Raw genomic sequence first — 17,758 nt, 5'->3', positions numbered from 1 at the left:
TTGAAGCTAAAGGTGTTGCTATGCGGAGAGAAACGTGTTCCCCTGCCCCGATGGTGGACTTGGAGAGACGTGGCCAGCACCTCAGTCTGCACGTACCTCATCGCTCTCACAGCTCTGCCTCTTCCTCTGAGGAAAACTCTTCCTCCAGTGCTGCCCTGCCTCTATTAGCTGGAGAAAGAGAGAGTCCCTCCCCCTCTACAGAGTGAGTCAGACACAAGCGCTCCTGTATTATATAAGACAATTTCACTCCCATAACCAATTTATATCTCAATCGTGAGTTTATGTCTTGCAATTTGACATTTTTATATCTCACAATTTCACTTTTATTTCTTATTTTAAACTTCATCTCACAATTTTTTACTAGATGGCGTAAATGGGCTTCTATAAGCCAACCTGTCATATGAACAGTCAATCATTAAATACACTATTGTTCAAAAGTTTATGGTCGGTAGTATTTAAAAAAAATGTTTTTGGAGGAAGTCTCTTATGCTCTCTAAGGCTGCATATATCTGTCCCAGTAACATTAACTTGGCCCGGTTTTGAATAAAAACAGGTTCTTGACCCAACTCTTTCTTTGCTTTATTGTTTGAATGTGTATTTTACTGTGTGTGTTTTACAGGTTAATGAATGTAACCACTGACGGTCCAATCCCTGAGGGCCTGCCCTTGTGCTCTCCACTCCGTTCTCCTCTCAAGCGCCAGTCTTCTGTCCAATCAGCTCGCCTCGGCAGCACCAAGAGCCTATCGGCTGCTGTTTTCGCAGAGAAAGCCACGCCTCCTACTGGTGTGCAGTTTAGCTGCGAGGTTTCCCGTAGCGACGAAAATGTTCTGGACTCACCAAGGCAGAGAAGAAGCTACGGGTCATTTCCTTTCACTCCATCAGCTGATTCTAGCACATTCCATCAGTACCGCTCAGTTGACTCCTCCATGTCTGTGGCTGACAGTGAAGCCTACTTTAGCGCTAACGAGGAGTTTGAGCCAATCAGTAGCGATGAAGGTCCAGGTACCTATCCAGGGAGGAAACGCAGACGGAGACAACAGGGTCAGCCTCACACAGAACACAGTCGTACGTCTATATACCACAGTGTGGAAGGACCTCTGTCAATCGCTGAGACCCGTCCACCTCTGCTGCCTAGCCACACTTCCCAAGCCTCATTTGTCTCTGCACTTGGATTGGAGGAGGAGGGCTCTATTGAAACAGAGAAGGCGGAGACTGGCCTCCTGACAACACAGCCACATTTAATGGCTTTATACCAAAATTACCTTGCACATTATCATGTTTCAAACTGGGCTGTTAAGCAGCCAACCAATAAGAGAACATCTAAGTCATCGCTGCATCGCCCGCTTGACCTTGACACACCTACAAGTGAGGAGAGCTCCACCTCCTTTGACCACTTGTCCATCCCATCTTTTAAGGTTTATATTTGTTTTTTTTAAATTTCTTAATTGTTATATATTATTTATGCAGTTTTGAGTCCGAGCTAGTTGTATCTTCTAAAAAAAATGTCCAGGTCATATTTCAACAACAATATCAAGGAAAAAAGAAATAAAATTAAGTAAATATTATTATAAATATAAGTATAATTTTTGATATTAATGAACCCTTCCCAAATTAATAGTAATTTATGAATGTAAATGAAAATTTATGAACTATATATTAAACGCATTGTATAAATAAAAAATATTTTTATGAAGCATCAAGCACTCTCCTTAAATTAATATAAATATATAATTGTAACTTATTATATATATTGTAAAGTGTGTGTATATATATGTACAGTTTGAGGATACATTATTACATTTGTATTTTTACATTACATCAGGCTACTGAGGATTTGCTTAATTGTAATGCGATTGATTTTTTTATATGTAGAGAGTAACTTTTGGGTAAAGCATGACCTGGACATGTTGTTAGTGTAAGAATGTTGCTTGTTCATTCATTATTTGTTGTTGCTAATTATATTTGTGCTCTTTTACAGATGGTGAAGGGTGGTTTGTCTGCCACCTCGCTATTGGACAGAGGAGTTCAGCTCATGGGCGATATAAACAGGTAAAATGAGAAATTATAATAAATCAACAGTGGTTGTTTCAGTATCACAAAACATAATTTCAAGCATGCATTTTGATGTGTATTTGTGTATCTCCAGCACTCCTTACACACCACTTGACAAGCAGGCAATGGACAACACGGATGAGGAAACTGTGACAGAGGACTGGACTGTTGATCAGCCTCTTGCTCAGACGAGAACTACAGCCATTGTAGAGGTCAAAGGGGCAGTCAATGTGGTTCTGACTCCTTTAGTAGCTGAAGCACTAGACAGGTCAGACATCACAGCAACTCTCACATCACCCATCTTGTGGTGCCATGATGACACCAATATTTTGACTTTTATCCTGTTAGCTTTCAGATCATTTATTTGCTAGTGCACTTCTAAAAATGCACTAAATCAGGCATTTGATCAGAAAAGGAACAAACAAGCCTTTCAGTATATCTTCTAAAATAGGAAACAGAAAGAAAAATGTTCTCATCAAGAGATTTAATGTGGTCTTTCATAACTGCCACAGTGTTTGTGAAATTCTCTTTGGTTTTTGTTCCAGGTACATTGAGTCGATGGTTCACTTTGCCAGTATTCGCCACCCTGCATCAATCCTGGATGACCTGCATGGGAAAGTGCTTAATGAAGTGTATCAGATCAGCAAATCCACTGTCTCTGAGTCTGTAAGTAATCAATACAACACACAGAGACGTGACAGCACACAGACCTTAATGTGATCATGATGAATGTTGCGTTTTCCAGAGCACAGCAAAGCCAGAGCACAAAATATCTAAAACAGAGGAAACCACCCCTGGGTCTCTGAGCACACCGCATGGACAAACTGATCGGTCAATCAAACCTGACAATGTGAAGATAAAGGGTTTGCAAGCTAATGTGACTATCCCAAAGGTACCTTTTTGTGTGTGTGTGTAAATGAAAGAAAGAAATCTTGTCATGTAAATATGAAATTGAAATATTGAAATTGAAAAAAATGAAATATGAAAGTAATTGTATGTGCATGTGTCTGCAGGTGAATCTTTGTGTACTCCAGGCGTCTGTAGAAGAAGGTTCACCATCCAATAAGAGTGTCACACATGTCTCTCTAGTGGCCTTGTGTTTTGACCGGATTGCAACTCAGTTGCGCATGAATAGGTAATTGCAAATATCCATATAATGTAATGTAATATAATATGTAATATAATATAATATTTGTATTATTTGTTTAAAAAAAATCATTTTAATTTGTTAATGTGTGATGTGTAGGGGCATAGTGGAGGACACAGAAAAGCCCTCTGTTATGATGGAGAAGTTCTCGTCTGCATCTAAGATGGCACCTCAGTCCAGCGGTTCTCTCCGTTCTAATGCTGGGATTGAGAAGGGCAAGGAGATCGCAGCCAGACTCAACATACACCGCATACACAGCCAACTTCGTGGCCTGGACTCATCCGGTACACACATACACTCAAATTTCTATCCATATGCTTATTTATTATGCGCCTCTTAAGAATACTGGGATTGGAATACTGAAATCTCCTACGACATAGAATTACTGTTTTATTTAGTTAAGTTCATATGAAATTGAATTGAACAACATATTAATTGGTTTTATTCTTTTATTGTATTGTATTGTTTTCCTTGAGTGCTATTTGCAATTGTAATTATGTTTGTTCAATATTTGTTTGTTGTTTGTAACAGACCTTGGAGCTTGTGCCATCACTGCCATTCCTTTTGAGAAGTCCAAGGTTCTCTTCAGTTTGGAGGAAACTGATGACTTTGTTTTAGTGGATGAGACCGTGCCCTCTATCTCCACTGAACATGTCCCAGAACACACCCCTGACCATGCTCGCTCTGGTGCCAGTCCTGAGAAATGGGGTTGGATTATGTTTGAATGTGGGATTGAGAACCTCACTGTCAAAGGTATTATACACGTGTTGAATTTCAGAGAGCGTTATCTGAAGCATCATTTGTATTTCAGGAATGTGAAATACATCTCTGACTCTTCCTCAGGTGGGCGGCAGTCAGGAGCCGTGCTCTACAGTGCTTTTGGGGTGATGGGTGGGGCCGACAGCGGTGTCAGGGATGGAGTCTCAAAATCAAACGGTTCTAGTGGTTCTCAGACAGGAAGTGGCTACAGCACTGATGTATCTGATGATAACCTGCCCAATGATGCGCAGAGCCCTGCTTCTGAACCCAACAACAATTCAGACTCTGACGAACAGGTTCTCATTGTTGTTCATGTATAGTTAATGGCCATTTGAGATCTTATAAGTTTTGTTTGCGTCTTTGTTTCTTGTATTGTGTTTCACTCATGTTTGTCTGTGCAGGATGAAGGAGTGGAGTCAGATGATCTGAAAAAGGACCTGCCCCTCTTGCCTCCTCCCCCTGACTCCAGCAGTATGAAGCTGACGATAAAAGAGATCTGGTTCAGCTTTGCTGCGCCAACTAACATCCGTTCTCATGCTCCAACCATGTCAAGGTACACACACAAATGCAAATCAATTCAGTAAAAAAAACAAAAAGAAATTAACATTACATAAAATCACTTAAATTAAAAGTTGTTATAGCCTGTAGCTATTTCAGAGTCTATTAAATGTTAAAAATTCAGTAGTTCACTAGAGAAGTTAAGTCTAGAGAGGAGCATTTATTACAAAATAATCAGTGGTAGAGCATTGCGTTAGCAGCACAAAAGGTTGTGGGTTCAATTCCCAGGGAGCACACATACTGATTAAAAAAAAAAAAAGTATAGCCTGAAAGTCGCTTTTAAGCGTCTGCTAAATGCATAATTGTAAATTAATCTGTTATGAAACATGCTATGACAACCAGTGTGTAATTGAATATATTTTAACAAATAGCCTAGAAATGTTAGTTAATTTAAACTGCATTATGTGCAATTTACATGTTTGCATACAATTTTATTTAAAGTTAAATGTTGATCATCTATTTAAAAATAATTAGTAATTAAATTTAAGTTGTTAGGCCTAATTGTAACCTTATAATTTAAAAGGGCTCCCTATAGTTTTAAGCATAAGCTGAGGTAGATTTTTATCACGAAGAAAATTTGAACTATAAGTGAATGTATTTATTTTATTTATTTATTATAATTTTTTTATTATTATGCAAACAAACATGCTATTTACAGGTGACAAGTCAGATACAGAGTAACCAGGGTCAACAAAACATACATGACAGCCAACATGGTTTGTGTGGGTATGAGTGTGTGTGTGTGTGACTGGGTGTTGGGTTTAAGTGAATGTATTTAAAGAAAGAGCAACTTGTTCAATAAACCACTGTTTATTTAAAAAAAAAAAGAAAAGATAAAGTTTTTCCCCCTGCTGAAATCATACCGAACCGTGACTTTAAAACCGAGGTACGTACCGAACTGTCATATTTGTGTATCGTTACACCCCTAAAATATTAGTGCTGTTAAAATTAGCGCGTTAACGCAGGCGATTAAATTTTTTTCAGTTTAACGCGTTAAAATTATTAACACTCATAACTGCTAATTCTGTCTCTCTTTGTCTTGACAAGAAGTGCATTTATTCAGTAGCAGAACGTCTTTATGAGCACATCAAACAGGAGACGTTTCCACTTCAACTTCACTTCAGCGTCAGGCGCGAGTCAAACAAGTGCGGAAACTGTACTATGCTCTCAGCGCATGCTCTTCATTTACATGCACAAAGGAGCAGGCGCTTAACCTGCCATGAAACTGTGCATGCATATAATATGTTATATATGAGTTACATTAAGAACAAGTCTCTGAAATGGTTTTCAAAACTGTCCTGGAGCATCCTAGCATGATCTCCCTCATCTAACACACACGATTCAACTCATCAGCTCATTAGAAAAGACTGAAATGGGTCAGAAAAGGTGATCAGAGTTGAGAGAAAATACAATGCGTGTCAGATCCGCATCGTGTTCGGTAATGGCAGCTCTTAAAGAAATAGAAGCCAATACAACCTAATAACCAGCTGCTGTGATGTCTGTTCATCAAGAACAAAAGAAAAAAGAGGAAATCAATAACTTTATAGTTTAAGTATTCATCTGTATTTAGTTTAGAATTTAGTGTTTGATAACTTTATTCAATTTCTGTATATTTCTGCTGAGGGGCACAGCCTAGCTAAATATAACATTTATTATAATGGGTTTATGTGAAGATTGTTTTAAGTTAACTTAAATTAGAAGTTATTTTTAAAGTCTAATAAATGTTAAAATTGATAGCTCTTGAAATGCTATAGTCGAATGGCTATAGTCAATGGTTAAATATTAGGGGGAAACGTTTTTATAGGGAAATCAGTATTAATTGGTATCAGCGATACTGGCCTTCAGTCATAAAAATAAAGATGCCATTAAACAAATATAAAAATATACTGTCTTTGTTGTTTGTACATTAATGTGAAGATTGAATGTGAAATTATTGCAATATAAAAGTATATTTAAAAACTTTAATGTTAGGTGGGATTAATCGCATTTAATTTCAGAAAAATGTGCGATTAATTAGTAATTTTTTTTAAATCGATTGACAGCACTATATATATATTAGTATATATGTGTGTGTGTGTGTGACCCTGGACCACAAAACCAGTCATAAGGGTCAATTTTTCGAAAAAGAGTTTTATACATCACCTGAAAGCTGAATAATTAAGCTTTCCATTGATGTATAGATGTATATTCCATTTTTTATGATAGGACAATATTTGGCTGAGATACAACTATTTGAAAATCTGGAATCTGAGGGTGCAAAAAAAATTGAAAAATTGAGAAAATCACCGTTTAAAGACGTCCAAATTAAGTCCTTAGCAATGCATATTCCTATTCAAAAATTATGTTTTTAATATATTTATGGTAGGAATTTTACAAAATATATTCATGGAACATTATCTTTACTTAATTTCCTTATTATTTTTGGCATAAAAGAAAAATCGATAATTTTGACCCATACAATTTATGGTTATTGCTACAAATATACTTGTGCTACTTATGACTGGTTTTGTGGTTCAGGGTCACATATATAGTTGTTTTTAGGGAATGTATATTTGGTTGCAAAGACTTTGATTCAGTTCAAAAGGAATCATGGATCAGTGTTTATATGGCTAATGAGGTCTGTGTTGTTGAATGTGTCTGCAGGCAGCTGAATCTGTTGAGTACTGCGACCCCTGCGGTTGGTGCATGGTTGGTTCCCATTGACCAGCTGAAATCCTCCCTGCAGAAACTGGACATGGAGGCCACACTGCGTGTGTGTGCGGTCATGGGCTGCATAATGACTGAGGCACTGGAGGTCAGACTTGTTAATACTTATACCGTTGGATATCCCTGGATTTGCAGTGTAATTCAGCAGAACTGCGGACCTAATTTAACTGGTCTAATATTATGGGCGTATGTATGTGTGCTTTAACCCAACAGAAAAAGAGTATTCACATTCCATTTCGCAGCAAGTATAACCGTGTTACAAAGCGAGCCCGATATCTTCATGAGAACCCGTCCTGTTTACTGTGTAATATTCTACATCGTTACCTGCAGCAGGCTGATTACAGCGTCATCGAAGAGGCCACCATGGTAAGTCTGTATGCTTGCAGAACACATGATTGCACATGTATTAGATTCTCTTATACTACTGTGTTGTTGAATTCTTCATTGGCCACTGTAAAGTCTGAAATTACTTCACCATGTCAGGACTCCAGACTGCGACTAAAATGGTCACATTTGCGACCAAAAATATAAATTTTCGAGTGAAGTTTTTGAGATTGCCACTGACAACTGTATACATTTGTTATGATTTAAAAATTTGCATGTAATGGCTTTTTTCCTGCTTTTTTTGCGATCACATCTTTTATCTTGACGTAATAAACTGAGACGATACGCATCAAAATTTTAGTGGAAAAACAGTCCTCATCTCTGGCGAACGCCAGCGTTGATAACACATCTGCTAAAAGCAGCTTCAGTTGTGGCAGCATGAGAGCAATCGAAAATTATGGAGATGTGTGAAGTAAAAGTGCAAAAAAAGCAGTGTCTACAATTAAAACAATTAAAGCTGTCAGCTGTGTGGATATTAGCAAAATCGTTAACAATTCTCGTTTATAATCAATAATATTATTGTTTCTTGTTGTCAAGATCTTTAGTCTATATGCTGTGTTCTGTTAGTGCGTGAACTTCAATAAGCTTTGTGCTCTGTTACATTTTAAAGTATTAGCTTTAAAATTCTGCCAAATTCATAATGAAATTCAAACAATAAATGCTGTTTTGGCGCTCTTTAATGTGACATGAACGAATGCTTTAGCGCCTCAGTTTAAGCGGCACGTGAGCACGCTTGTAAACAGTGCCACGTAACAATACATTTACCTCAGGATAACCATTCGGAGTCCATAAGCTCATCAGTCAGCTAGAAAAAATAACTATAAAGAGGAGCATTTTGCTAAATTTGTTATTGTATAATCATATTTTTACTTAACCTGTTGAAAAGAAACAATGCAAAGGTCTAACGATAAAATTCCACACCTCCTTTAAAATTGCATGTTACTAATTAAAGGGATAGTTCACCCAAAAATGAAAATTCTGTCATTAATTACTCACCCTCGTTCCAAACTCGTAAGACCTTAGTTCATCTTCGGAACACAAATTAAGATTTTTGATTAAATCTGACCCTCCTATAGACAGCAAGGGAACTACCATGGTCAAGGCACAGAAATGTAGCAAAGACATCGGTAAAATAATCCATGTGACATCAGTGTTTCAACTGTAAGTTTACGATGCTGCGAGAATACTTTTTGTGCACAAAGTGAGGTCAGTGAGGTCTCGGATTTAATCAAAAATATCTTAATTTGTGTTCAAAGATGAACGACGGTCTTACGGGTTTGGAATGACATGAGGGTGAATAATTAATGACAGAATTTGAATTTTTGGGTGAACTAACCCTTTGAGAAAAATAGACTGGACGTGTGAAAAACATACACTACCAGTCAAAAGTACTTAAACAGTAAGGTTTTTAATGTTTTTAAAGAAGTCTCTTCTGCTCACCAAGCCTGCATTTATTTGATCCAAAGTACAACATTTTTAAAATGTTTTTACTATTTAAAATAACTATTTTCCATTTGAATATATTTTAAAATGTAATTTATTCCTGTGATTTCAAAGCTGTTTTTTAGCATCATTACTCCAGTCACATGATCCTTCAGAAATCATTCTAATATTCAGATTTGCTGCTCAAAAACATTTATTATTATTGTGTTGAAAAAAGCTGAGTATATATATATTTTTATTTCTTTGACATATAGAATGTTCAGAAGAATAGCATTTATCTGAAATAGAAATCTTTTGTAACATTATAAATATCTTTATCATCATTTTTGATCAATTTAAAGCATCCTTGCTAAATAAATGTATTAATTTCTATAACCCCCTCCTATATTGATAATGATAATAATTTTAATAAATGTTTCTTGAACAGCAAATCAACATATTAGAATGATTTCTGAAGGATCATGTGACATTGAAGACTGGAGTAATGATGCTGAAAATGAATAAATTACATTTCAAAATATATTGAAATAGAAAGCAGTTATTTTACATTACATTTAGTCATTTAGCAGATTTAAAATAGTAAAAATATTTCACAATATTACTGCTTTTGCTGTATTTTGGATCACGTTTGTGGGCATTCGTGGCCTAATGGTTAGAGAGTCGGACCCAAAAGGTTGTGAGTTCGAGTCTCCGGTCCGGCAGGAATTGTAGGTGGGGGGAGTGAAGATACAGTGCTTTCTTCCACCTTCAGTACCACGACTGAGGTTCCTTTGAGCAAGCCACTGAACCCCCAACTGCTCCCTGGGCGCCGCAGCATAAATGGCTGCCCACTGCTCCGGGTGTATGTTCACGGTGTGTGTTTGTGTTCACTGCTGTGCAGAGCACAAATTCTGAGTATGGGTAACCATACTTGGCCACATGTCACTTTCACTTTCATTACTTTCAAATAAATGCAGGCTTGGTGAGCAGAAGACAATTCTTTAAAAAACATAAATTCTTACTATTCAAAAACTTTTGACAGGAAGTGTATGACAACATTTATACTTCCCACTTTAAGTGAACCGTAGTTCCCCGCACATCTACAAGATGGATTAAAATGCTGACAAAGACAAGAAAAGAAAAGACTTAAATACATGACAGTATGACTGAAATGTTAAAGTGTAAAAAAAATAATAAAATTAATCATATTTATTCTGTGGCACCTAAAAAATAATTTGGCGCCTAATTTTGTTTCTTATAGGAGCCAATGGCTCCTTAAATGATTTATTATTATTATTTTTATTTTTTGTCTGGAGCCTTGCATGTTCTTCTGGATTGTACTAGCAATGGCATCCTGGACTCTTCTTGGGCAAGAAAAAATTAACCATGTATTACAATAAATGTGTGTGTAAACTGCAGTTTAAGGAGAATAAACATTTATTTCACATATATTACTTTTAACAATCTGTCATTAATTATCCTCACTAATGTTTGTACTACTTATTCATCTTTATCTTTCAGAACGATGGACTGCCTGCTCTGGTCACCCTGAGGAAGGGTTTGGTGGCGCTTGCTCGTCAGTGGATGAAGTTCATTGTTGTCACACAGGGCTTTAAGGCGGTTGGTTTGCAGCTTCCTAAGCCCAAAGAGCAGGACCCCATCGAGCCTGATCAGACACAGGGGCCAGACTGTGGTGCTGCCTTGCAGAGTGACACCAGTGCTGATGGAGCCGAGTTTGAGTTTGATGCAGGTAGCTGTCTTACATACCTTTTACTGAACATATACAGCACATTTAATGTGATTTTGGGAGGTTCATCTGTTTTGTGTTGTTCTTGTGCCTTTTTAGGTACTGTAAGTGAACATACAATGCTGTTAGAAGGAGTATGTAGTCGTCCTGCTCCTACCGGTAACTCAGCCCCTGTGACTGGAGTCGAGATCATGAGAAAACTCTCCAAATCTCACACACACAACGAGTCTGCCCTCAGGATCAAGGTTTGTTTGGGTCTGAATGTGTATAATTAATCATGAAGTGGAATGCTTTTTATTTATTTTTTTTATTTTTTTTAGGGCTCCCACCCTTACCAGTCCCTGAGCTACACAAGTGGAGATACAGCAGCTGATTCTCCCGCTCATGTCTGTCGGACAGGGCTGCAGTCCAATCACAGCCCTCGGAAAGAGTCGTTGCTAAGCTATCTAACAGGAAGCATCCACAGTCTGCACAACCTCCTAGAAGCCACGCCCCATCGAGCAAACGAACAAACCACAGCCAAGAACAGCTCCCTGACACGTACAGGTATGATTTTCTTCATTCAGAGTTTATTGCTTTTGCAATCTAATATCAGATGGGTGAAAATGTGAATCAGAAAGACAAATGCGTTTTCTTGATATATGGTTTTCCCATGAGAGCAGGTTATTAACCCTATTGTGTTTGATTTTTCTTCTTTTTAGTATTATTTTTCTGCACAGAAAATGTCAGAAACCATTAAAGTGCCGAGGCACCATACTGGGTTGGATAGTCCCAAATCCCATCCAGTGCTCAGGGCAGCACGTAGCTATGTCACACTAGATAGCGCAATAAAAGAAATACAATTTTAAGTTTTTTGCTTGTAACTTCTAGGGCTGTAATGATTATGAAATTTGGCAGACGATTACTTGTCTAAAAATAGTCACGGTTATCACGATTAATTGTCTGTTTTTTATGGCTTTCATTATATAATTGTAATTCATTTCAGGGTTCAGTAACTAATTATGATGTTATCTTTTAATCTTTCTTTAGTTATTATTTTACAGTGTAAGATTACATATAGAGTTCTCCAAATTCTAAGAATCGGCCAATACAGACCCAACACCAGCGCTATTTTTTTTCTACACCACTATACAATATCAATACTGTGTTTGTGGAACTAATAGTCACTCTTTTTTTAAACCCTTTGCTAAACACAGTCCACTAAATATTAATATTCTCACTACAAATCTTATATATTTTTATACAAATGTAGTTTTTCTATGAAATTAAACTAGCTGACTGTATAATTTAGCAGCAAAAACTATATCTTGCAAAAAATTCTTTGGTGCACATTATACAATTTAGACAAGTTTATTCTGTTAACTATTTGCATTCTTACAAAATACATTCATGAAAAATTTTGATCATGTGAAACGCACAAAGCTCTTATGCCCATGCAGGGTGCAGAATGATGTGCTTGAAGCAACGTGGAGTCGCAGCGCTTATGCACATATAGGGTGCAGAATGATGTGTTTGAAGTAACATAAGTCACAGCCAGTGTTGCCAGATTGGGCGGGTTACTATCAGACAGACCTGATGATTAATGATCGACGTGTTTTTAGTAGTGATGGGCGATACCACTTATTTTATTTTCGATCCGATACCGATATTTTTAAGCCCAGTATCGTCGATATCGATACCGATACCTTGACTAAACTGATCTTTTAAATTATTAAAAAAATATAATCAGTAATTATACTCACTTAATATTAGATGGTTTTTTTTAAACATTTCATAGGCTTTTTTTGTTTTTGTTTTTTGTTTACACTCAGAAATAAAAGAAATTGTATTTCAGCCCTTTACTGGGGCAGTAACCTCAAAGGTGCACCTACCCTAAAAGGGAGCATATTAGTACCATACAAGTATGCATGCTTTAAGGGTAAATAACAAATGTGCACCTTTTGAGGGTACCTCATGAAAAATAAACATTGTGTTCCATAAGTACTAAAATTATTATTTTTATGATACATTTGTGGTTACTGCAGTTTTACTACAAATACTGTGGTAAACTGTGGTTACTGTAATAAAACCATGGTTAATTTTTGTAAAAGGCTCCCAGGCTGCTGTACTTCTAAAGGTGAAACTTTAGCATATTTTTTTATTAACAGCAATTACAGAACCTAACACAATCCATTTGAACTTTTAACAACCAGTTTAAATAAATTTACTTGCACAAACCTGCCTATTTAAAATAAATATTACATAAACCAAGTTTGGGATTAGTAAGATTTTGTAATATTTTTTAAATAAACATCATGCTCACCAAGGTTGCACTTATTTGAACAAAAATACAGTAAAAAGAGCAATATTGTGAAATATAACCATAACCAATTTTCTATTTTAATATATTTTAAAATGTAATTTAAAATGCCTTTGTGATCAAAGCTGAATTTTCAGCATCATTACGCCAGTGTTCAGTGTCACATGATCCTTCAGAAATAATTATCATTTGCTGCTCAGGAAACATTTCTGATTATTGCTGCTTCATATTTGTGTGGAAACCGTGATGCATTTTTCAGAATTAATTTTATACATAGTAACAATGATATGTAATGTAATGATGTGGCAATGTTTTATAAAGATCTACTTATGCTTCTGATGCTTTTGGGAAACGTAGCTCTATTTGAACAAACACTGTGACTGAGCCATGAGTCACGCTGTCTGTGATTGATTGGTTTTGTCTTTCAGCATTTGCGTTCCGATCGAGCAGGAGAAATCACTCTAACACAATTAGACTTAACACTTAAAAGCTTATTTATGCACAGAATGTCTTAATAAAATTAGTGGTTTAAAAAAATGCACTTTAGAATCGATATTTTTATGTGAGGATCGATCCTTTCGATACAACATCAGTATCGAAAGTATCTATACTTTAGGATCGATCCGCCCATCACTAGTTTTTAGCGCGATAAAGGATCTGATTTTGAATGTATAACTGTAAGTGACCATAATGCCTATATATAAGTTCGATGGTAAAGAGTGGAGAGATTTTTTTTTAACTCTCAAAACATGAATTATGATTGTTGGAAGGCAAGGGTCCTCTAAATGGAAAAATAGGGAAAATGAGCATGCAGAATTAAATATCCAGTATCTGATCCCAATGAATAATAAAAAATCTCTTATCACGAAGAATTATTTATTATTTTTTTTGACGTATTGATATTTTGAATGAGCTTTTTATTGTTAAATTTTCTGTTTATTTTCATTTGTTTTAGAAATTTCTTGTGCTTTTGTCATTTTTATAGCAATTTTAGAACTTCAACTTAAAATAATTTTTTCAGATTTTATTTTAAATTTTAAGTGTTTATTTTTGTTTATATCTAATATTTGTTTCATTTCAGCTTTGCTTCTTTTAACATAAACTGTTTTTAATACTTTGTTTTAATTAACAAAAATAGCACTATCACCCAATAACCAATATAATACGATATATAGTGCATCCCTAAAAAAATTATGAAGATTTACACTGTAGGCAGGATCAGAACAATATCTATTGACATATGTCAAAAACATGAGCAATGTGCTAACATCCCCTCAGAACAGAGCATCATGGGGACTTCTGCGCAGAAAGCACAACACTCAATTTCTTCAAGTAAAAACCTAGATAATGTTAAATGTTTGTTGTTTTTTTTTAGTTGGCAATAATGTTGGTGCAGACGTGTTAACAGAACATCCTCTTCTATCGGAGCCATTTTCCGTCAGCTTCTACAACTGGATGTCAAATGCTGTTGGCAACCGCACAGGTGGCAACGTCCAGGACTCGCCTCTCAACCGCTCTCAGCACAACAGCCTGCAGACTGGAGGTGAGCAATTAGTGCTTTGACATATAAATATGAGTAGTCTGTTGACTGTGTGTAAACAAGCAGTCTGTATCTGTCCATGTGGCTGTGATTAGAGACTCAACTGTGTACAGTGATTTAGAGTGTGTTCATTTGCACTGAAAATATTCATTAACTCTTTGTGTACAGGAGTCCTCCCCACCATTCCTTCTGCTTCAGATTTTAACACTGTACTGTCCAGTGATCAGAACACACTGGACACACACTCACAGCACTCACACTCCCAGCACAGCACGAGTCAGGATGACTTGCTTGATCAAGATGAGACAAATCTCTGCCCTGCAGCTGTGCAGCTAGCCGATGCACAGGTGTGTGCACCAGGAATATGAATATATTGTTATCATTTATTAATGACCATGGATATGTTATTGCCTCCTCTCATTCTGTTTGTTTGTGTGTGTGTCATGGGATTGTCTGTACAGGTTGTTTTTAAGCCTTTGTTGAGTCACATTGGTATCCAGCCCCAGGATGCTCCTCCGCTTAGTTATAAGATGTATTTTGGGGAGCACCTGTCCTTCAGCGGCACTCTTGAGTGTTTGAGAGCCGATATTGTTGACTCTGACACCAGCAAAGACAGGAAGAACAAACGAGCACACAGGTAACACAGATTTGCCAAGGTAGCTTTTGTTCATCTGTCTAGAGATATTTTAGAAATTGTACTTATTTAATTTATTTATTTATTCCCTGTTGCAAGTTTCATTTTATGTAAGGATGGGTATTCAGAAGTGAACAATAATTAAATAACTATAGTGTACTTTTACAAATTTTGGTTATTGAAATAAAAGAAAAAATATAAAATAATTAAATGTATATAAAAAAATATATTAAAAACTAATAATAATTAGAACTTTTGTTGCCTGGCAACTAACTGAAATATGTTTAAGTTGAAGTACTAAAATTATTAAAATTGAAATAAAAGTATAAGTATAAAGAACAAAAACCGATGAAAATGACAAAAACATATAACTTATATTTAACTAAAATTTAAAATGAAAACTGAAAATATTACAATAAAGGTTAAATCAAAATATCAATAAATACAAAATTAAATGACTAAACTATTAAATTAAATAAAAAAATGCAAAAATAATATTCTTTCTTCATTTCAAGTTGACCCAGTCTTAAAGTAATAACTAGAAATTCAGCAAGTGATTCAGTAGCTGCTTGATTCAGAGAGTTAATTCGGTGAAGGATTCATCAGACTGGTAACTTCTGAATTCATGAGTCTTTTTATATAATTCATTAAAAGATTCAGCCATGAGATTTGTTGTTTCAGACTACACTGTTAACACTGTATGTTTGTCTTGTGTTCAAAAACAAAGCTGAATGGAACAAAATGCATTGAGAAGCATTTTTACAAGTGGAACTGTTTTAACTTGACACTGTGTCAAACTGGAACTCACATGGGTGCAAACATCAAAAGAAAGAGACATAGATATATACATTATTATTTAGTCATTTAGCAGACACTTTTATCCAAAGCGACTTACAAATGAGGACAACAGAAGCAATCAATTGTAGTATTAAAACAACTAAACATTAAATAAAAATGACAAATGCATACAACAAAATTTCTAAACTTAACATTTAAATGAAAAACAAAAAATAAAGCTAAAAACATTTCAAAATATTAAAGAACAAAAGGTTCTCTACATATATATATATATATATATATATATATATATATATATATATATGGTGGAGAGAGCGCTGTACATTCACTCCCCCCACCTACAATTCCTGCCGGCCGGAGACTCGAACCCGCAACCTTTGGATTATGAGTCTGACTCTCTAACCATTAGGCCACGACTTCCTTTGTGACCAGCACTTAACACAGTCCAGTCAGAAACTTCCCCACCCTGAACTTGCAGTCAAAATGTGGCATATCCCTGACCCTGATTTTGTAATGGTGTGTTCTTGTGTTCAGGCAGGGCATGGTGAACCTCCCCCCGCTTGATTTCAAGCCTGCCCTGATGATTGAGACGTTCAGTTTGAACGCAGTCATCCTGGAGAAGTGCATGTCAACCCCTCCCTCTGCCAGTGCGCTGTCTTTCCACGAGCTGAGCCGGAGACCCCAGGCCAGCGTGCACTGCCATTTTACCCTGGCTTGCCAAGCCATTCGCCAGCACGTGGACATGGCCCTGGTCCGCCTCATTCACCAGTTCAGCACGATGATCGATGACATCAAAGCCACACAGACAGACATCAAGCTCAACCGCTACACTGCCGGCTCCTCTTCCCCAACGCCCACCAAGGCGCAACCGTATCGGGAATTTCGCTCTTCTGATTTCAGCCGTAGTTCTCGTGGGAGCCTGAATGGAGCTGCTCGACTGGGCACTCATAAGGGCAAGCGGACCATGGTCGGGCCGGGCCTAGACACGCTGACCAGGAATCGAGAGCCTCGTGGAAGGGGGACACTGGGACGTTCGGAGCGAAGGACGTCAAAAGTATCTCGGAAGGGTTCGCATGATGTGGCAGACCACATGACCATTCAGATGGATGACTCGGACTCCATCACAGTGTCAGAACAGAGCGAGCCGTCGGCCGAGTGCTGGCAGAACATGTACAAACTTCTTAATTTCTACTCGCTCATATCAGACCCCACAGGCATCCTGGAGAAGAACCAAGATAATATCCTCTCAGGTAGGACTTGCTCTGCATTTTTCTGTTAATTTGAATTTTTTTGATTTCACTTTTTTTAAGTGAAAGAATTTGAAAATCTAATAAGAATTTTATAAGAAAATAAAGTATGTTTTTAGATACATAATTTTTTTTGCATTGCAGCATTATTTATGTGAAAATGAGTGGTGATTAATTAATGTCCAGATATTTTTCTTTTTCTTTTAATTTTACATTATTCTCAAAAGTGATTTTTTTTTATAGATTTTCAGTACTGTAATATGGTAATGAGCATCATTCTTTGTGTATACCGTGTTTGTTATTAAAAAGACAAAGTCAATACAACAAGTTACAACAAGTTGCACCATGATTTATACTATAAACACTTTACAGTTTAAATATGTCATTATTGCATTACACAATATGGTAATGAAATTCTATTTTATTGTGTAGTGATAATGAGACTTGGAGAAACGAAACTCTCAA

The 17,758-nt window shown here is 36.5% G+C and overlaps 1 protein-coding gene across 11 annotated transcripts in view; it reads left to right on the top strand.

The window, feature by feature from the left end:
* Window positions 1–17,758, top strand: part of LOC306882474 (bridge-like lipid transfer protein family member 1) — a 75,436-nt gene that overhangs the window by 22,428 nt on the left and 35,250 nt on the right. For all 11 annotated transcript variants that reach the window (XM_079437109.1, XM_079437108.1, XM_079437117.1 and 8 more), the window contains exons 27-46: window positions 7–202; window positions 620–1,415; window positions 1,979–2,049; window positions 2,147–2,320; window positions 2,598–2,718; window positions 2,798–2,944; window positions 3,066–3,187; window positions 3,299–3,483; window positions 3,731–3,952; window positions 4,043–4,254; window positions 4,360–4,511; window positions 7,160–7,310; window positions 7,436–7,588; window positions 10,550–10,778; window positions 10,875–11,020; window positions 11,096–11,321; window positions 14,450–14,617; window positions 14,783–14,961; window positions 15,076–15,251; window positions 16,581–17,296. In XM_079437109.1, coding sequence (XP_079293235.1) covers window positions 7–202; window positions 620–1,415; window positions 1,979–2,049; window positions 2,147–2,320; window positions 2,598–2,718; window positions 2,798–2,944; window positions 3,066–3,187; window positions 3,299–3,483; window positions 3,731–3,952; window positions 4,043–4,254; window positions 4,360–4,511; window positions 7,160–7,310; window positions 7,436–7,588; window positions 10,550–10,778; window positions 10,875–11,020; window positions 11,096–11,321; window positions 14,450–14,617; window positions 14,783–14,961; window positions 15,076–15,251; window positions 16,581–17,296 — 4,542 coding nt within the window. The remainder of the gene's footprint in view (window positions 1–6; window positions 203–619; window positions 1,416–1,978; window positions 2,050–2,146; window positions 2,321–2,597; window positions 2,719–2,797; window positions 2,945–3,065; window positions 3,188–3,298; window positions 3,484–3,730; window positions 3,953–4,042; window positions 4,255–4,359; window positions 4,512–7,159; window positions 7,311–7,435; window positions 7,589–10,549; window positions 10,779–10,874; window positions 11,021–11,095; window positions 11,322–14,449; window positions 14,618–14,782; window positions 14,962–15,075; window positions 15,252–16,580; window positions 17,297–17,758) is intronic.

Source organism: Barbus barbus, assembly GCF_936440315.1.
Source record: "Barbus barbus genome assembly, chromosome: 16".
NCBI lineage: Eukaryota > Metazoa > Chordata > Actinopteri > Cypriniformes > Cyprinidae > Barbus > Barbus barbus.
The sequence above is the reverse complement of the archived record's forward strand: the minus strand, read 5'-3'. Positions and strand labels throughout refer to the sequence as shown.